The 21,421-nt window shown below is 41.3% G+C and overlaps 1 protein-coding gene across 3 annotated transcripts; it reads left to right on the top strand.

The window, feature by feature from the left end:
- Nucleotides 1-1,905: 1,905 nt before the first annotated feature.
- On the top strand, nucleotides 1,906-20,676 carry LOC110492067 (kelch-like protein 21). 3 transcript variants are annotated; one of them, XM_036946969.1, is made up of 5 exons: nucleotides 1,906-1,986; nucleotides 11,474-12,598; nucleotides 17,343-17,754; nucleotides 18,014-18,086; nucleotides 18,351-20,676. In XM_036946969.1, exons 2-5 carry the CDS (start codon nucleotides 11,524-11,526, stop codon nucleotides 18,675-18,677), a joined length of 1,887 nt encoding a protein of 628 aa, XP_036802864.1. In that variant the 5' UTR covers nucleotides 1,906-1,986; nucleotides 11,474-11,523; the 3' UTR covers nucleotides 18,678-20,676. The 3 variants fall into 3 exon arrangements, with proteins under 3 accessions (XP_036802864.1, XP_036802862.1, XP_036802863.1); XM_036946967.1 differs by lacking the exon at nucleotides 1,906-1,986 and adding an exon at nucleotides 2,476-2,661; XM_036946968.1 differs by lacking the exon at nucleotides 1,906-1,986 and adding an exon at nucleotides 11,067-11,293.
- The last annotated feature ends 745 nt before the right edge of the window (nucleotides 20,677-21,421 follow it).

The raw sequence follows: 21,421 nt of genomic DNA, 5'->3' as shown, positions 1-21,421 counted from the left end.
TATTCATTAGACAATGTGAGACTTTGACCACCCACCCAAAGACATGATGGAGGAGGCTGGAATGATTCACTGAATATATTCAGAAGACGAGACAATACACCATCTGATGAAATAATTCTTAAAGGCCCACTGCAGTCAAAAACATGATTTGCCTGTGTTTTATATACTGCCTGTGTTTTATATACTGTTCAAAAGTTTGGGGTCACTTAGAAATGTCCTTGTTTTTGAAAGAAAAGCAATATTTTGAGTGTTTTCTAATGATCAATTAGCCTTTTAAAATGATAAACTTGGATTAGCTAACACAGGAGTGATGGTTGCCGATAATGGGCCTCTGTACGCCTATTTAGATATTCCTTTAAAAACCTGCCGTTTCCAGATGAATAGTCATTTACAACATTAACAATGTCTACACTGTATTTCTGATCAATCTGATGCTATTTCAACAATTCATTTTTCAGGAGGACCGATTGGAGTAATGGCTACCTCTGTATTTTACGCGAGAATCTCTCACTTATGCACTTATGCAATGTGGCTGCCTACAGCTATTCTTCAACAGAAATGCGTAAAACTAGGTCACAATGCTGTAGACACCTTGGGGAATATGTAGAAAGCGTAAGCTCGTTGATGGTACATTCACAGCTGAATAGGGAGTCATTGGAACGCAGCGCTTTCAAAACCTGGGGCACTTCCGGATTGGATTTTTCTCAGGCTTTCGCCTGCAACATCAGTTCTGTTATACTCACAGACAATATCTTTACAGTTTTGGAAACGTTGGAGTGTTTTCTATCCAAAGCTGTCAATTGTATGCATATTCTAGCATCTTTTCCTGACCGAATATCCTGTTTAAAACGGGAACGTTTTTTTTTTCAAAAATGAAAATACTGCCCCCTAGTACCAAGAGGTTTTTAAGTATTTGTGGGTTTGCAAAACACCAGTCTCAACAGTGAAGAAGCGACTCTGGGATGCTGGCCTTCTTGGCAGAGTTCCTCTGTCCAGTGTCTGTGTTCTTTTGCCCATTTTAATCTTTTATTTTTATTGGCCAGTCTGAGATATGGCTTTTTCTTTGCAACTCTGCCTAGAAGCCAGCATCCCAGAGTCGCCTCTTCACGGTTGACGTTGAGACTGGTGTTTTGCAGGTACTATTTAATGAAGCTGCCAGTTGAGGACTTGTGAGGTGTCTGTTTCTCAAACTAGACACTAATGTACTTGTCCTCTTGCTCAGTTGTGCACCGGGGCCTCCCACTCCTCTTTCTATTCTGGTTAGAGCCAGTTTGCACTGTTCTGTGAAGGGAGTAGTACACAGTGTTGAACGAGATTTTCAGTTTCTTGGCTATTGAAAGGGAGGGGGCGCTTCTAATAAATAAAATGTATATTTTATAACAAAAGCATAACTAAATGTTGACAATTCATGCGTGCAATGTGGTTTAATTTGCAACATATTTTCTCAATTTAAATAAGAAAGAATAGCCCATAACTGCATGATGCAGATTCAAGCAATAGCATGAAGATGACACAAAAAAAAATGATTGTTAAGGATAAATATGGTGATAAAAAAAAATATATCCAGTAGTTTTAGGTTTTAGCTACATTGTATGTAACCACAAGTTGTGAATGTCACACTGTGCCAACTACTGTATCCAATGAGGAGCATTTGGCACAGGGTGAGTGCAATATGTGTTACTTGGGACGTCCATACCCTAAAACGTAACCCTAACCCCTACCCTGACCCAAAAAGCAACCATTACATAATCCTAACCCTTACCTTAATCCTTTTAAATGTTAGCTTCAATGGGTATGGACTTTCAAAGGATCCCGTATAGCACAGGCCTTTGGCACAGTAGGTGGCAGCATTTGTTTGTGTGGACCGTCACTATACCGAAGAAGAAGAAGAAGAAGAAGAAGAAGAAGCACGTTTGGAGGCTGTACCAGATAGGAAGAGTCGAAGCGAGAGGGATAACTGGGGCCAAAATGTATCATCTCCAGCAGGTGGCGGTTTTTCGTTATTTTCACTCACCAAGCGAGGAGTTTTTGTGTGGTCAATGTGTGTCGAATTTGGTGAACAACACATGTAATGGCTTATGTGCTACGTGTGCCTTATTTGATCAAATATACGTTTCGTAATGATTGGGGTTGTTACGATTGTACTGATATAAGTAGGAGAGGTGACATTTTATTTGGGAGTTGTGCCTGGTCGTCACTAGTTACCATAGCCACAAAGTCGTCTTCCTAACATTTGTCACGCTGCTGACCTTATGCCTAACCCTAACTTTAAATGAAGACGAAAAAGTACATGTATTTTATTTTATTCATCTTTACAATATAGCCATTTTGACTATCTGGCTTTGGTTACCAGTGGAAACAGTTGTACCTGTTGTTCACATGCTTCTGCCCTCTCATTGGCTAGAAGGATCCCACCTGATCTCGCCTCCTGCCTTCCATTTTTGAATACGTTTATTTTCATGGTTAGAGCGGCCACTAGAGTATCTGGAAAATACAATGTATAAACTGTGGCTGTCCCAATTCTTCACACGACGCGGAATCATGGCGCAGATAACTGGAGAAGGGAAGCAACAGCAAAGTTTATTTTCAGATAGGAAATGTAAACAAATGTAAAGCTTTTAAAACTATAACCCATACGTTGACTAGAATACGTTACATTTGGTAAGTGTATTTACTTAATGTTTTATATATTTTATGTCTGCGAAGAAGGTTTTTCCTCGATGGAAATTAGACCGTCGTGATTGGACTGTACACTGACATTAAATAATAATGGAGTTCTACGTGATATAGGAGGTGGTATATGCTGTTATATCGCATAAACAAAGACACGGGTAACTCGTAGGATACCTGTCCATCTTGAATAGTTTCCCTTGTTTATAATGAACAGAATCTAATGCGGATTAGGCCTACTCAGGGGTGACATGCACCCCCAAAATCGGAGGGGGCACAAAGTGAATGCCTGTGGTAGCCCCTGTCCATAAATTTGATATTTTTTCATTCAAACACCTGAAACAGCTTTTTCTTGCAATGTAGAGCAATAATCATTATGCCCAATTCTATGCCTGTATCCTGGTTATTTTTTTTTTTTTAAAGAAACTAAATATGCATCTCTGCTAAAAATTGGGTAAAATATTTAAAGGAATTTCAGTGTTTTCAGTAACGTTACATTTAGCAGGGTTCGTGTTAAAACAATTCTGCGTTTTTCACTCACAAAAAAATACAAAACACACAAAATATCTTGTACAATATTTCTTATTGTAATTTCTGCTCTGCATCAGACTCATTTTGTGTTTCAGTTACACTTCTCCACTCTGAGAATTCACCAACAGGCATTCTATCAGCAGACAGAGCTCTGATTGATGTGTAGCTACTTTTCTCTCAGTGTAACCTGCATTTCTTTGATAAAATGCAAGATTGATTTCAACCAAAATACTAGGAAATGTAGCTGGCTACATTTTTTCTAGGATGCACATTAGAAAATGTGCATCGTTTTTTTTGCAAAAGATACCCTGCCTTTTCATTGTAAACTCATGTGTGGCTGCTAGCCAACAGCGTTGCACATCTGTTGTCATCTGATGAAAATTAAGCTATTTTCAGCCGAATGTGTTCTACTAATGTATTATCTGTGATGAAAACTATAGTTGCACGCCCATGATCACTATTGAAGCAAAAAAAAAAAAAACTTTTGACATTCAATATAGAACACAGGAGAAATGGTTTAAAACACCATTTGTTTTCTGAAGGTCTGAGTTTTGAAAATGCAGATTTCTGAACTCTTAACGCGACCTCTGCGTTTTAGTTATTGCTTGCCTTTCTAAAGTCTACCAACCTTGCCAGCAGGCATGCCAGCTGAGATAGTTAGACAAGCTAGTTGCCTAAAGTTCAGACTGTTACCGTGGTTACTCTGTGGATTTTCAGTCTAACTAAAGTCGCCTTACAAAAGATGCTATAGTCTCTAAGGCAGAATGTTGAATAACCTGTATTATTATTATTGGCGGTAGGAGGTGGAGACAGGGTATCCACAGGAAAGTGTTTACCCCACTTTTTGTGACGCCGGTAGGTTCTGTCGCTTATATTTTCAATCTCTTGACGCATTGCACCTGGTGCACAATATTACACTTTTCAAACCAAGACGTTTTTCCGCCAACTGTAGCATCCCGCCAACTTTTTGTCAACTTTTCTTTATAAATTAAAGGTATTGCCGGAGACAAAGCCTTTACTTTTATTTCTGCCAACCGATCTAGTCATTATTGCGGTAAAGTTCTGCCTACGGTTTAGTATAAAATGCAGCCTTAATGCTTAATTGGTATGTACTACGTTCTTAAGCTCTGAATGGTTGCTAGGCATGTTACTTCATCCATCTCTTCACATAGCCCACCCCAAGCACTGTTTTCTTAACCACAACTGGATGGATCCATAAATAATTACTGTGTGGAATCAATTTCACAGAATTATGAAAATATTGGAACAAAGTAGGCTATAGCAATTGAAGGCATCAAATTGTTTACTGAAACTCCCAAAGTCATCCAATTGCTATAGTACATTTGAAGCAATAGCCTACCTGCGTGTGGTCAACTATTCCAGCACTGTTTCACGCTGCTTTGAGACAAGCATGGGGACTCTTCTTGATCAATCAATGTCAGATTTTTATTTTCACTGATTCTCTGTTTGAATATTTGTTAGCTAGCATTTCTACAGCCTAATTGTAGCCTAAGTTGAAGTGAGTGCTGCTCATGATCATCTTGTCTAGTTGGCTCATTTATTATCACTGATCAGAACATTTTGCCAGCATGTTATGTAGCTTAACAAGTGGATTATTTTGCTCTTCACCTGTTGTAGTTTAGTAGCCTAGGCTTTCTCCCGACCAAAAGCCTGTGACTTGTCTTAAGCAATCCAATGTGATTTTAACTGAATCGCTGTCTGTATATTTGGTTAATTCTCTGAGTGGGCAAATAAGGGGAGGTGGTATTGCTAGTCTTTTGTTTGCTCATCTATCACTGATCAGAAACATTTAACATGGAATAACATAGTCTAAATCAAGTGAAGGCCTATTATTTTACTTGATTGCGTAAAGGCAACTCCAAAAGCCTGCAGAGGTTGTGAAATATGAATACCAGACTCGCATGCTTTTGAAAAGATAGATTGATTTTATTTTATTTCGGTATCATGATGAAGGTACTTTCAATGTAACACCCTATGCTTACTTCCTAACAAAGCGGAGTGAGAGTATAGTTTTAAAAAATGTATTTAACCTTTATTTAACTAGGCAAGTAGGTTAAGAACACATTCTTATTTATAATGACAGCCTACCAGGGAATAGTGGGTTAACTGCCATCTTCAGAGGCAGAACAATTTTTATCTTGTCAGCTCAGGGATTTGATCCAGCAACCTTTCGGTTACTGGCACAACACTCGAACCACTAGGCTACCTGCCGTCCTTAAGAGAGTAGGAAAGCGATGAAACGTGGCTCAAAGAACATGGGCTTGCCTTGGGCTCTATTTCCAAATATCACTTTTTATATGACAGCGTTTCCACACGTTGCCATGACGCAAGTTGTTTGGGAAAAATATTTGTATTTGACTCTGTTATATTTCATTATATAATATAGCCTACTATTAAATGCTGTGTGTGCGACTGCGATCAGGGTAGCCTAAGTGTGTCTTGTCTGTTTAATGAACAAAATAACTTTTGATTTCATGTGCTTGGGGCACAGACCAGTAACATAATTCATTTCAAAATATCCCATTCTATTCTTTTGAAAATAAATATAATGTTATAATGTTTCTTAGGACCTGCCTAATATGAATCAAAAATGTATTTCCTTGTGACGGTGTATATTCCATGGATTTATTCAAATAGATGTTCACCTACATCGGCCCACGCCTACTCCCATTCCTGAACTTGCGGGCATGTGCACGGGCCATGTAAAATACTTATCCCGGCAAGAATATGGTAAAAATGGGACTGTTAATTGGGCCCTAAAAAACATAGCCTTATATTTTTTACAAGCAACATACTGTAATGTCTGTCTGTAACGAGTATATGTTAACAATAGCCGCATGTAACCGAACGTAGTCGCCCGAAGCACGCTTCCTCGCAATCAGATGGAAGTGTTTGACGTTCGGTTTTTGGTTCGGTTAGGCTCGGCCATATTGTGCAAGTGTTTGTCACGTGTGAATTGCATCAATATTGAAAATAAAAACCGTGAATGCAAACCGATATACAGACCAGCATACTGACGGTTGGGCTGATAACACTTCCCTGTAGATATTTTGTATGAGATTACCTCCGTGATAGAGCCAAAATCGTCAGACAACAGGTAAAGTAAGTTTAAATGAAGTTTGTTCAACATTCTGACTTGTAATGGGACTGTTTGTGAATGTTGAGCCTACATGTTAGAGACAAGTGTGTAAGTATTTCACTCTCAATCTCTAAAAGAGGCTAACAAGCTAGCTACTCTAACCTGATTGATAGCCTGAAATGGCTTCTTGGTAGCTAGTTATGAGATTGGGAGATTGGGAACCTATTTGGGCTAGCTAAAGCCAACTTCATAAAATTGCTAAGTGACTAGGAGCTAGTATTTCATAGAGAGAAAAAAAGTCATAATAAAACAATTAATGTTTATTTTCTTTAACAGGACAAATCTGATTGGGCATGATACCTCTGGGCCTACTGTCTTTACTGGTAGAAAGAAATAAAAAAGATGAATGCTGTGGGGTTTATGATATTGTAGTAATGTGGTCTTGATTCATTTCTTTGTATCATAAATTGAAACACTTGCATGGATTTGGCTTTTACTATGGATTTGGGTTGGTGAACTACATTGTAAACAGAGAGGTTCACTGAAGTCTGAACTGAAAGCAGGGAATTGATCTGTGCTAAAGTATTTCTGTTGCACATACTGTACATGTGCATTTAGGAGGAACCATTAGCTGTAGATATGACTCTGACTGTGAACATTATTCTAATCCATCACCCACACACTTACATACACAATCTCACCACGCACGCACACACCACTTATGCTGCTGCCATATTATGTATTATTATTTATCCTGCTACCAGTCTCCTAATCCCTGCCAATATCTACCTCAATACTCTAGTATCCCTGCACATTGTAAATTTGGTTCTGGCACAGACCCTGTATATACTGTAGCTTCTCTCTTATTTAATGTGTTTTTTTTAAATTAATTATATTTTGTTATTAGTTATACTTTTTTTATATTGAGTACTGCACTGTTGGGTACGGCTTGCCAGTTAAGTATTTCACTGTACTTGCATGTGATGTGGTGCATGTGACAAGTAGAACATGAACTCGCCTTTTATGGAAAAGTACTTTAAGGTTATAGGTTGGTGAGCAAAGACAATGTGCTATCAGTCAGCATACAAGGCTTTGCCCTCCACCACTCCACCCAGTGTTACTCTTATCTAAGTAGCCCCACCACATTCAGGGCTCAAACTGTTCCCTCTTCTCTCCAGATGGAATGTGAAAAGTGATTGACTGGGTTTGTTGCCTTTTTAAAGCCAGGCTGCACGGGGATCAGCTGTGGAGAACCCGGCTCTTTAGCTCGCTCCACTCTGTTGGTTCTCCAGGCCCCTAGTATGCAGGCCCTGCAGCATCTGTGTTGTCATGGACATTTACCTACCAGGTGCAATATTAGCCTGGTCCCAGCTCAGTTAGTGCCTTCTTGCCAAACCATATGATGTGGCAATTAGAGAGTACTAACAGATCTGCGACCAGGCTTATATTGGCCTGCTGGTGGCTAGTACTTTTTCAAATGTATCCTGGGTTTCTAATCACTGTTCTTTCTTTTTTAAATATTATTTATATCTCAGTTTAAGTGATGACTAGGCACTTTATGGATCCATGATTTTGGTGTTGGTTTTGAACTGAGAGTAATTAGGTTTTGGATTTTGCTTCTTTGGTGTTTACCAGGGCCTACCAGCAGGGGGCCAACGGAATATGTTGTTGTTTTGGCTGCATAGTGAAGTCGGACCCACTGGAAGGAAAACAGTTCAGTCTGGTTTTGATTTACCCCAACCGTGTACACAGAATAGGCCTAGCTTCCAAATAAACATTTCATAGCTGGATTCGAAGACTTTCTGAAACCACACTTCATAACATAATGACTCTTTTGGCTGTAGGCACACATTCATGGAGATCAATGTACTTCATTCCAGGATCACTGGGGAGGATTTTTTTTTAAAACATTTTGTTTACGGTTTCACTCTGCGGCTTCAGGATGTGTGCCATATTATGTTTCTAGAAAAATAACCTAAAGAAGACTTTCAGGCTGAAAGTGAGGCCTTGTTCTTCTATGTTCTTAACAAATTGTTTGTGACCATGTGGTCTGACATTTACCTCTTGGTATTTTGAACTGTCAACCCTATAGTCATTGGTGTGAACAAGTGTATTTAGAAGAAAATGACACCTATAGATTAATCTATTACCACTATATTACCAAGCTTAGCTCATCAGCCATTCCCCATTCCCACCCAAGACAAATAGTCCAGCAACTTATTAGATGACGACTGGCTTTTTATTGAGAACTATGACTGACCGTGTTGCCTCTATCTTAGGGGGTTTCACCAAGGAGGTCATACTTCCTAACTATAGAGCATGATTCAAGTTCCTAGTTCCTGGCCACACAGGCCACTACTGTTATGAAATGTGGTGAGGGTGGTGGCATGTATCGTCCACGTTTGCCAATAAACATAAAATGCTTCCTGTGTGGGTTGGTGGGTAGGTTCTAGTCACATGGTGCCTGATGGTCACAATACTTTCTCTGTATTCCTCTCCTGGTCCTGACATACCAGCCAGTTAGTCCACCGACCTCTGCTCTTTCCTTCCACCCACCTCTGCTCTCTCCCTCGGTCTGAGTGAAGGCTATCGCTTTCACTCTGCTATTCTAGGTTGGTAAACACTACTCGTAAATTGCTTAATACCCCTCTCGGGTCTTTGGAAATCACTTAACCTTACTCTCTATGTGTCCCACAGATATAGTTCTAACATGTATGTTTGTCAAAAAACAGTGTTGTTCATTTACAGAGTGCCCAGCAAGCACATAACGTTCTGAGAACCATATCTTTCTTAGAGCTTGGTGAGAGCATGGTTGTCCTATGTTTATTTTGCATTCAACCTTCCCGCAACTTTCTGGGAATGGTGCAGGATAGTTGCTTGGCTTTTGAACATTCTCAGCACATTTAAGAACGTAAACAAAACAACTTTATTTTCTTGACATTTCATTACTTTACCAGACTAATTCCAGGGATAGAGAACAGAAAATCATAGGTTTGAATCTCACTGATACCGTGTCACAATCACAAAAAAACTATTCACATGATTGTCTAAGCAAATTCATTTCCATGTGTCCTACAGTATCTGTGCTTGAAGTTCAAAACAGTTAACCCAAACTGTTATTAAAAGTCTTATTGAAACATGTTCTCAGAACATTGAATTACCTTCAAATAACCTATAATTTCTGTTTTTAGATCATTCAAAAAATGTTCTCAGAACCTCCCTGCAAACTAAAAATGTACGTTCTCAGAACTGGCAAAATGTTTACTTCTGTTCTCAGAATGTTAAAAAAAGAAGTTCAGTTTTACCGGTCAGGAAACGTATGGCTTCGTTCCCAGAACCAATAGGAAACCAAAAATGTATGTTCCCACAACTTCCATGGAATCAAATGTGCTAGCTGGGTAGGCTATCATACTTACTTGCACACCAAGATGGGGGCGAGAAGGAATAGTAGTGTGGATTTATATTGTCCAATTGAATGTACTATAATATCCAATTTAATATATGACCAGAAAGGCAGTAGCTGGCTTGTATAATGCTGTACTATAGGAGTTATAGCCTAACACATTGACTTCATAGACGTATGTGGAATTGGTGAACCAGACCCTAGCACAGTACAAGGAAATGCAATTATCCCTTTCAACCTGAAACAATCACTTACCCAGAAGTTTTAAAGAGCAGAGCTAGGAAGACTCTAGAGCAGGTTTCAGACCTTTGTAGAGTATGCTAACCTTTAGGGGGCCCACTCTGTCCTTGGGGGGCGTGGGGGGGGGGCTGCTGGCTGCATTGTTGAATCCTGGTGTGGAATGTGAGCTGTGTGCTCCGCTGAGGTTCTACGCACTGCGTCTTTTCTTTTTCTCTTCTGGCCCAGGAAGGCCTTTATGAAGCTCATCTCTATAAAGACCTGTGTACTTCAAGTAGGCATGGTTTTCCTGTAATCCCACCTGGAATCATGTTGGATACTAGTAACCATGAATCCATCCCAAAGTTTTTACTGAGCCTTCAGATGACTGGTTGCTGTTGAAGCTCCCCAATGACATAACATGTAGAATAGCATTGATGGCGCATCGACTTCCGTGTCGATGTTCAATATGAATTGTACAATTTGACCGGATAATCGTCTTACAAATAGGCTACGTCTAGAAGATTACAGATTTAAAGGCAACATTAGCGAGAAATAACCTTCCAGTAAAAAAACAGGGGCTTCTATTTAGATGTGTGAATCGTGCGACACTACCGACACAGTGACTCACAGTTTTAAACCAGCTCCTAAAACGTTGTAACATTTTTCTTTTGAGACTCCCTCCTTGTAATGGATGTTCTCCTTATTAGAGCAGACTTATAACTTTTCAGTGCGAAACCAGGGAGCTCTCCTTATGCTGTGGCACGCTAGGTGATTTAATAGTTTTACAACAGTTTTCAGAGAACTGTGAGACTTTCTTTTTTGTCAAGTAGGTATTTCTTGTGTTTGGCCTGGTTAGAACACATGGTAGCTTTAGTCTGTCCTGTGTTTTTAACAAGCTGATTTGTGGGTATTATGACAGGAAGTGCAATGTTTGGGTCTGAAGGTGACTGTCAGCAGGCTAGTGGCAGGCTGGCTGGCTCTAGTTTGACAACTAACTTCGGGGGGGCTGATAGGAGGATGTACGTTAGGCAGACCGAGATATGGGAATGGGAGTTGAGGTAATCCACAACGTATTAGGTGTACTCCACACACACACACACACCCCTCCCCACACAGTGGAAATGGACACTGCCTGTTGGTGTATTTATAGACCCAGAGCTCTCTTTCTTAAACACGGACAGGGAGCTGCTCATAGTCACTGGAGCTGTCCAAATTGCAGTGGTACCTTCTAGAACACAGGCAACTTTTTTCACAGTGTTGTTTTCCTGTTTTAATTTGCCCAGTAGGTCTTATCAGGCAGGGGTTCCTCATCATTTATTTTACTGTCATTTAGCTGGTTCTTATTTGTGTTGAAAATACCACCGGTTTCTGTAAGTAGCTTGCCTTGCAAACACTAACTCTTTTGAATTTTACAGTGTTGCTTATTTATTTAGTGTGTTTTTGGTTTGTAGGATATGTATTAAGAGTATGGTACAGTGAGTGAATCTGTGAATCTGAACCCGTTTAGAAGTGATTGTAAGAGAAATGCTAATGCTGTTTCTGTTTTTCAGATTAACCCAATCTTCTGAGTACAACCTCTTTGAGATATCCAAACAGAGAGATGGAGGGAGGAGTGATGAACAGAGGGGGGTTAGAGGGAGGAGTGATATCTGAGAAGCCAGTGATCCAGACGCAGCCGTCCACGCTGCCCTTCTTCGACACGGCCCACGCCTTCAACCTTCTCCGGGGGATACACGAGCTCCGTGCCGAGCGCAAGTTCTTCGACATCACTCTGTGCGCCGAGGGCCAGGAGTTCCACTGCCACCGCACCGTGTTGGCCGCAGCCAGCACCTACTTCAGGGCCATGTTCGCCGGGACATTGAGAGAGAGCGCCATGGACCGTGTGGTCCTTCACGAGGTGTCTGCTGAACTGCTGGGCCTGCTGGTGGACTTCTGTTATACAGGCCGAGTCACAGTCACCCAGGATAATGTAGATCTTCTGCTGAAGACTGCCGACCTGTTCCAGTTCCCCTCGGTCAAAGAGGCCTGCTGTGCCTTCCTTGAGCAGAGGTTAGACGTCTCCAACTGCCTGGAGATCCAGGACTTTGCCGAGGCCTACGCTTGCCGCGATCTAGCCGTCAGCGCACGCCGCTTTGTCCTCAAGAACATTGTGGATCTGGCCAAAGGCAAGGACTTTGAGCGGTTGCCCTGGAAACGTTTGCTGGAGTTTGTGTCGGACGACGCGCTGTGTGTGGACAAGGAGGAGACGGCCTATCAGATTGCGGTGCGCTGGATCAAAGCAGACCTACAGAGGCGGCTCCACTACTGGCCCGAGCTGCTGCAGCAGGTGAGACTACCCTTCGTGCGCCGGTTTTATCTACTCGCCCACGTGGAGAGTGACCCACTGGTCTACCTCTCCCCCTCCTGCCTGAGAATGGTGAGTGAGGCCCGGAGCTTCCAGTCGTGTGAGTACGACCGCCACGACAGACCCTGCCAGCGCATGCGGCCACGGCCCTCAACCGGACTGGCTGAGATCCTGGTTGTGGTAGGAGGCTGTGACCAGGACTGCGATGAGCTGGTCACTGTGGACTGTTACAACCCTCAGACTGGACAGTGGCGCTATCTGGCTGAGTTCCCTGATCACCTGGGAGGGGGCTACAGTATAGCTGCCCTGGGCAACGATATGTATGTCACAGGTAAGTTGACAATGCCCTGATCATTCAGGTATACTTTATAATGGATTTATGAAAGGTAATAAGTAGTTTTACATGTGACAAAGTATAAAAGGTATTGATTTTACTGGATATAGCAGCATAACATCTTTCTTTTAAGATTTAACACAGGCAATATGTTCAAACACATTATTGTATCCAGCTATAATCTACATTGAGTTTAACTTTACAATGGACTGCAGTGTACATACAGTAAGTGGTTATAGTTGCTGTGTGGTGTCTTAGTCACTCTGTTACCAGAATGCTCTGCAGCTTTCCAGCCATTTTGCATCTTATGAAATAGCAGGCAGGCAGTGTGAGTATAAATAAAACACAGCAGCCAGCTACTCTTGCTATATTTGAGAGAGAAGAGAGTTAAGGTGAGTTAGCTAGGCGGGAGGGGTATGGTGTCCTGCTAAGACTGCAGCAGTGGTCCATGGGCTCATCACTGATAGACAGACCTGGATTCACATCAAATATTTATATATACACAAGATGACTGACACTCTTTAGAGCCACTGTTCCCCCATCTTGGCACTCCCCAACTATTGTAAAAAATATTTTGGAAGATATAGAAATGCAGTTATTAATGTCTACATTTGTTTTTCCACATTTATACTATGATTACCTTAATGCAAAGTTTTGAAATTATACTGAGCAGAAATGTAAACGCAACATGCAACATTTAATGAAATTCAACGAAAGGAAATCAGTTAATTGAAATAAATGAATTAGGCCCTAGTCTATGGATTTCACGACTGGGCAGGGGTGCAGCCATGGGTAGGGCCTGGCTCTCAGGCTGGGCCTGGCTCCCCACTTATCAGAGCAAAAGAAGAAAAGAGCTTTATTAGACAGAAATACTCCTCCGCAAAACACCAGTCTCAACGTCAACAGTGAAGAGACGACTCCAGGATGCTGGCCTTCTAGGCAGAGTTGCAAAGAAAAAGCAATATCTCAGACTGGCCAATATAAATAAGATGGGCAAAATAACACAGCATCCTGGTGTCGCTTCTTCACTGTTGACGTTGAGACTGGTGTTTTGCGGGTACTATTTAATGAAGCTGCCAGTTGAGGACTTGTGAGAGGTGTCTGTTTTTCAAACTAGACACTAATGTACTTGTCCTCATGCTCAGTTGTGCACCGGGGCCTCCCACTCCTCTTTCTATTCTAGTTAGAGCCAGTTTGCTCTGTTCTGTGAAGGGAGTAGTACACGTCATTGTACGAGATCTTCTGTTTCTTGGCAATTTCTCGCATGGAATAGCCTTCATTTCTCAGAACAAGAATAGACTGACGAGTTTCATTAGAAAGTTATTTGTTTCTGGAAATTTTTTGAGCCTGTAATCGAACCCACGAATGCTGATGTTCCAGATACTCAACTAGTCTAAAGAAGGCCAGTTTTATTGCTTTAATCAGGACAACAGTTTTCAGCTGTGCTAAAATAATTGCAAAAGTGTTTTCTAATGATCAATTAGTGTTTTAAAATGATGAACTTGGATTAGCTAACACAACGTGCCATTTGGAACACAGGAGTGATGGTTGCATATAATGGGCCTATGTACGCCTATGTAGATATTCCATTTATTTATGTCCAGCTACAATAGTCAATTACAAAATTAACAATGTCTACACTGTATTTCTGATCAATTTGATGTTATTTTATGGGGATAAAACAGTGTTTTTCTTTCAAAAACAATGACATTTCTAAGTGACCCCAAACTTTTGAACGGTAGTGTACATCATTGGTTAAATACAATTTGAAATCTGTATTATACTTTGAGTATGTATTTGAAGCTGCCTGTAGTGCCTGACATGCAGGTTTTGCCATTTTGGGACTATTGTTTTGTTAAGCCAGACAAGCTCAATCAAGCACAGATAACATATTGTAAGTGATTTTAAATAGTAGGCTACTTGAACCCAGGTCTAAATGAAGGGCAATCATCATCATTACCGAGTGGCCTTCAGGTTCAGGAAAAGACAGTGTTTCCACTGAGAAAATATCCCAAGCCCTCTAACGCTGCCTGTAATGCTGGTCAGTGATAGGGGTCATAAATCATTAGCAGTGGTCTCATACATACCATTGCTGGCAGCAGGATCAGAAGGACCAAATGGCTGTAGCACAGAACACATGGTTGGGAAATGGGCTGGTTTTATGAAAGGTGTCTTCAGGTTGATTTAGTAGGGTACCTTTGATTCAATGCCCTTGTGGCAATATTGTCATTACATCTACAAGGTGAAACTACATAAGGACACAGAATGTGAGTAGAGCACATGGCCAGGAAACTGAAAGAAGATATTGCATTTGATTAAACTATTGAAATTGCATATCCCCATTTAGCTGTTGCGAAAGCAGCAGCTGCTCTTCCTGGGGTCCACACAAAACATGAAACATGACATAATACAGAACTTTAATAGACAAGAACAGCTCAAGGACAGAACTACATCAATTTTAATAAGTCCCACGTAGCCTATATATCAATACGTACACGTATTGTGTATGCATCATGGTCAAATTGTTGTGCCATGAGGTGGTGCTTTATCTGTTTTTTGAAACCAGGTCTGCTGTCATTTGAAAAATATGAGATGGAACGGAGTTTCATGCAATAATGGCTCTGTATAATACTGTACGCTTTCTTGAATTTGTTCTGGATTTGTGAAAAGACCCCTGGTGGGATGTCTGGTGGACTCGTAGCATCAGTTTCCAAGTTAATCATCATGTAAAAAAACTGCAAATATTGTGGAGGGCCACTTCCACATAAAGCTGATACTGTCACGCCCTGACCATAGAGCCTTTTTATTCTCTATTTTGGTTAGGTCAGGGTGTGACTAAATCTAGTTTGTTTATTTCTATGTTGGCCTGGTATGGTTCCCAATCAGAGGCAGCTGTTTCTCGTTGTCTCTGATTAGGGATCATATTTAGGCAGCCATTTCCCCACTGTGTTTTGTGGGATCTTGTTTTGAGTCGGTGCATGTTGCACCTCAGTACTGCACGGTCGTTGTTGGTTTCTTGTTTTAAGTTTCACATAATAAAGATGTGGAACTCCAATCACACTGCGCCTTGGTCCGTCTACACACGATCGTGACAGATACCCAGATCTCATGTCAGGTTGACCTCTTGGGAACTTCTGCTCGACCAGCAAAGGGTTTTCAATAAGCACCACAGTGCATTCGGGAAAGTATTCCGACCCCATTACTTTTTCCACATTTTGTTACGTTACAGCCTTGTTCTAAAATTGATGAAATTGATGAGAAAAACAATCTACACACAATACTCCATAATGACGATGCAAAAACAGACTTGACATTTTTGCAAATGTATATAAAAAAATGAAATTACATTTACATTGTCATCAGACCCTCTACTCAGTACTTTGTTAAAGTGCCTTTGGCAGCAATTACAGCTTCAAGTATTTTTGGGTATGATGCTACAAGCTTGGCATACCTGTATTTGGGGAGTTTCTCACATTCTTCTCTGCGGATTCTCTCAACTCTGTCAGGTTGGATGGGGAGCGTCGCTGCACAGCTATTTTCAGGTCTCTCCAGAGATGTTTGATCGGGTTCAAGTCCGGGCTCTGGCTGGGCCACTCAAGGACATTCGGAGACTTGTCCCGAAGCCATTCATGTGTTGTCTTGGCTGTGTGCTTAGGGTCATTGTCCTGTTGGAAGGTGAACCCTCGCCCCAGTCTGAGGTCCTGAGCGCACTGGAGCAGGTTTTCTTCAAGGATCTCTCTCTGTACCTTGCTCCGTTCATCTTTCCCCTGGTCTCCCAGTCCCTGCCGCTGAAAAACATCCACACAGCATGATGCTACCACCACCATGCTTCACTGTAGTGATGGTGTCACGTAGTGACGTATATGACGTTTGGCATTCAGGCCACAGGGTCAATCTTGGTTTCGTCAGACCAGAGAATCTTGTTTCTCATAGTCTGAGTCTTTAGGTGCCTTTTGGCAAACTCCAAGCGGGCTGTCATGTGCCTTTTTACTATGGAGTGGCTTCCATAAAGGCCTGACTGGTAGAGTGCTGCAGAGATGGTTGTCCTTCTGGAAGGTTCTCTCATCTCCACAGAGGAACTCTGGTGCTCTGTCAGTGTCTATTGGGTTCTTGTTCACCTCCCTGACTTGTTCACCTCCCTGACTCTAGGAAGAGTCTTGATGGTTCCAAACTTCTTCCATTTAAGAAGGATGGATGCCCTGTGTTCTTGGGGACCTTCAATGCTGCAGAATTGTTTTTGTACCCTTCCCCAGATCTGGGCCTTGACACTCCTGTCTAGGAGCTCTACGGACAATTCCGTCGACCTCATGGCTTGGTTTTTGTTCTGACATGCACTATCAACTGTTGGACCTTTTTTATATATACAGGTGTCTGCCTTTCCAAATCATGTCCAATCAATTGAATTTACCACAGGTGGACTCCTAGTTTTAGAAACATCTCAAGGATGATCAATGGAAACTGGATGCACCTGAGCTCAATTTCGAGTCTCATAGCAAAGTGTCTGAATACTTATGTAAATAAGTTATTCATTTATTTATTTTTCAAGACTTTCTAAAGACTTAAAGACATCATGGGGTATTTTGTGTAGATTAAGGGAAATGTTTTATTTAATTCATTTTAGCACAAGGCTGTACAAAATATGGAAAAAATGAATGGGTCTTAGTACTTTCCAAATGCACTGTAGCTACTTGTATTTTTGTGGATCTCTTCCATCTCTGACACCTTTCTCTCCTGTCCTTAGGAGGATCTGACGGTTCGCGACTCTACGACGGCGTGTGGCGCTACAACTCCAGTGTCAATGAGTGGACCGAGGTGTCGCCCATGCTGAAAGCCCGGGAGTACCACAGTTCCTGTGTCCTCAAGGGCCAGCTGTATGTGGTGGCGCCAGACAGCACGGAGCGCTACGACCACGCGCTGGACTGCTGGGAGGCCCTGCCCCCCATGCTGCACGCCATGGACAACTGTTCCACCACCACTTGCAGGGGACGCCTTTACGCCATTGGCTCCATGACCACCACTGGGGAGGATAACATGGCCATCCAGTGCTATGATTCGGAAGCCAATCGATGGACCCTAGTCAACTGTGGCGAGCTGCCGCCGTGGTCCTTCGCTCCCAAAACAGTCACTCTCAATGGGCTCATATACTTTGTCAGGTGAGGAGAATATGGACAGGAATGTGCGACTTTATAAAAAAAAAAAACGTTTTTAATCTCAAGGGGATCAACTTTATAACAGTTGGACGAGATAAAAAAAAAAAAATAACTCTACATAATGTGGTATTACATACAGGTCAATTATTCTGTTCTAATGTTGAAAAAACTGCCCATCATCAGCAAACAGGCAAAAGGAAGATGAATGCTATATGATTTTGGCTAGGCGTGACATTTCTCACTGTAGAATCTTGCGTTCTAGGGATGACTCGGCAGAGGTCGACGTCTATAACCCTCAGAAGAATGGATGGGACAAGATTAGCCCCATGACACAGGTATGTGACACACTCAAGGTGTTAAGTCTTATGGCTTGACATACTTTTTCCATCAGCCTTGACAATAGTATTTATAATATTATTTATAATATATTATTTATAATATATAATGTATTTATAATATATATTTATAATATATTTATAATATTATAATATTTCTTATCAAAATATGTCATGCATGTGTATCTGTAATTGCAGACGACACAAGTTTAGTTTTAAGATCGCCGTATTCTCAACTGGTGATCACATTTTTTCCTTCTTCAGGTCCATGTAGGAGGCAGTGTGGCAGCCCTGGGCGGTCGTCTCTTTGTGTCTGGTGGCTATGACAACACGTTTGAGCTGTCTGATGTGGTGGAAGCTTTTGACCCCTCAACCCGTACCTGGACCCCCACGGGCCGCCTGCCCCAGCCCACCTTCTGGCATGGCAGTGTCAGTATCTTCCGCCAGTTCATGCCCGCCGTATCCAACACTTTTGAACCCATTGACCTGCCCGAGGCCAACTCCATCCACCTGCACCGACACCACCGCAACCAGGCCCTGCACAACCACAACCTCAATCTCAACCAGAACCACGACGTCAACCCAGTGTAAGACACTACATGGACTAATGGTTCAGGGGATATCATCCTTACTGTTTCAGCCATTAGTGCCATTTTAGGTTTACTGTGAAAACATACACCTCATTATGATACTACAGATAGACAGTAGAAAAACGTTATAGTGCACTCTGCTTATAGTGAATGTGGTTATAGAGATTAACTGCTTATAATGATCAAATTGTCCTGCATGGATGAGATCACTATAGGACTGTCATTACATTACACTGTGTCACTTCTGTGACAGAGCATGTGTGCAGTTGTGTCATCCCCTTGTTATTTACTTGCCTGCCACTCTGTCATAGCTCACGTTCAGTTTGCCTATTATTGACTGGACTAATAGACTGGATGGGTATGAAGGTCTCATGTTGGGGAAAGCACAAGCTGCCCATACATGGGCAGGCAGTAGTAGTGTTTCGTCTTGATTATGCTTGTGTCATTTTTCTTTTTTACATAATCAAGTAACTATGGAGCTGTTTTCCACTTTTCGGTTGTTTAGAGTGAGAGCCAACATCATCCTTCAGAATCAATGGCATGAGCCCATACATTCCAAAAGCCAACACCACCACAAAAAGGTTTTTGAGCACTAAACCAGATTTGATCATCGTTGAGAGATGTATCTGGAGATTTGTCCAGAGCTATACTGCTAGGAACCTGTTATGGAACCATAGGGTGGAATCAGAACATGGTTGCATATGATGCAACTGGGACTGGGCTGATCGATTCCGTAGATGAGTTCTCATTCTATTTCTATATCCCTGTTTTATACCTGGTGCTAACATGGGTCCTTTGTCCTAATCTTGTCTACATTCTGATTGTGCAAACATTTCAAGAAACGTGTCTACACATGATTTTAAAATGTCTGTTATTCGTCCAGGGCAGCAGGTAGCCTAGAGGTTAAGAGCGTTGGGCCAGTAACTGAAAGGTCACTTTTTCAAATCCCTGAGCTGGCAAAGTGGGAAAATCTGCTTTTCTGCCCTTGAGCAAGGCACCAACAATAACAACTGCTCCCCTGGCGCCCTGAATGTTAAGGCAGCCCCCCACACCTCTCTGATTCAGAGAAATGCGTACAACACATCTCGGTTGAATGCATTCAGTTGTGCGAATGTCTAGGTGTCCCCTTTCCCACTGTGTCGGCATTGTGACCAGATTTCCTGGTCCCTTCCTTTTTATACAAATGATTTCATAGCTATTCTTTCAAAATAATATTGATTTATTGTTTGACATGTTGATCTAATCAGTTATAATGGTCCCACCTGTCAATGATTTTAGAGGGCGGAATAATTATTATATAAATGGTTTCTCTGTCCAGATCTGTCTAGACTTGTAGTCAGACACGCATTGTCTGAATATCTTACACCTGGAAGTGGGCAGGATGATCTGATCACAATCAGATCACAATGTGTCTTTTAATTATCTACACCTGTCTAAAAATGTGGGCACAATCAGAATGTGGACAAGATCAGGGCAAAGGATGCAGGTATAAATGGGGCTAATGACAATGTTCTATCAGATGCTGATCACCATTTTCCTCTCCCTCATTCGGACTGACTCTGTTTCAGACTTTGTTGGCATGACTACCAATCTAGCCTGCATGAATTACTGGTCATATTTTCTTTGAAGATTGCCTTCATTATAGATGCTTTATTTTATTAGAATGGTTTAATTTTATTTATGAAAATGTATATGTTTTTATAGTGTTATTTCTGATAATGTTAGTTTTTTCCATTGCAACAGGAGGCACAGGTACATATGAAAATAGATCTTGGTAAAACGACCACTCAACTGGAAGTAATAACACATTCTCAGCTTATTTCTGTAACATTGTTTGACTAAAGTCATTTTTAGTATTGTGTACTTACATGAATGCTATTATGTTTTTTGTGTTTTCTTAGTTTTCATACAAGTCGTTTGTTCAAACATTTTTGTGTTGTAGTGATGTCCTTTACAGTGAGTGTTATCACAATAAAACTGCAGGCAGGACTGTTACTTAATTCTGTTTACTGCTTGACTTGATTTGATGCAAGACAATCCCATTCATTTACATTCACTTCTCACAAACTGACCTATTGGCTTGATTTGTCTCATCACTGATGTACAGTGTAAAAACGCAAACTTAATAACCTTAAGTAATTTAAGGTTATTATGTATTTTAAGTATTACATGTAACCTTTTATTTATCAAGGTGAGGACCAGAACAAATTTTAATTTACAATGATGGCCTGGCCAGTGACGACTGGAAGCAGCTTAAGACGAGTTGAAGCTCATTGTCAGACCCCAATGCACAGGCAAAATGAATATGAAGTCCACAGAGTAGGGAAATGTCTTGAGGGGTTTCATAGTCTACTCGGCTGAGTAGGGGCTTCCACTGGGTGAGGTTCTTCTGTACTGCGCAACTCTCCAAGTGTGCCATTCATTTAGACAAACATGGCTACTGCAATGCCCACCGGGCCGGGCACACCACGTCATTTCAACGCAGATAATTGTATAATTGGTTGATAACGTTGATCAATGACATTACAACCTATATTCACCCAGTCTAAAAGACTGGAAAAGTTTTAGTTGGAATTTCCAATGTGTTATCACTATGCTTTTAACCATCTACAAGCACCACCAAATTCCAATGGAAAAACAATGTCTGATTTTTGGTTTAGTTGTCACCCAAATGTCCATCACTACGCTTTCAACCCTTTAAAAGCACATGTCAGATGTTCTGTTTATTTATACAACAGATTGGGT

Source organism: Oncorhynchus mykiss, chromosome 16 (genome assembly GCF_013265735.2).
Source record: "Oncorhynchus mykiss isolate Arlee chromosome 16, USDA_OmykA_1.1, whole genome shotgun sequence".
Classification (NCBI taxonomy): domain Eukaryota; kingdom Metazoa; phylum Chordata; class Actinopteri; order Salmoniformes; family Salmonidae; genus Oncorhynchus; species Oncorhynchus mykiss.
Note: the sequence above shows the minus strand (reverse complement) of the source record. Positions and strands in the feature narration are given on the sequence as shown.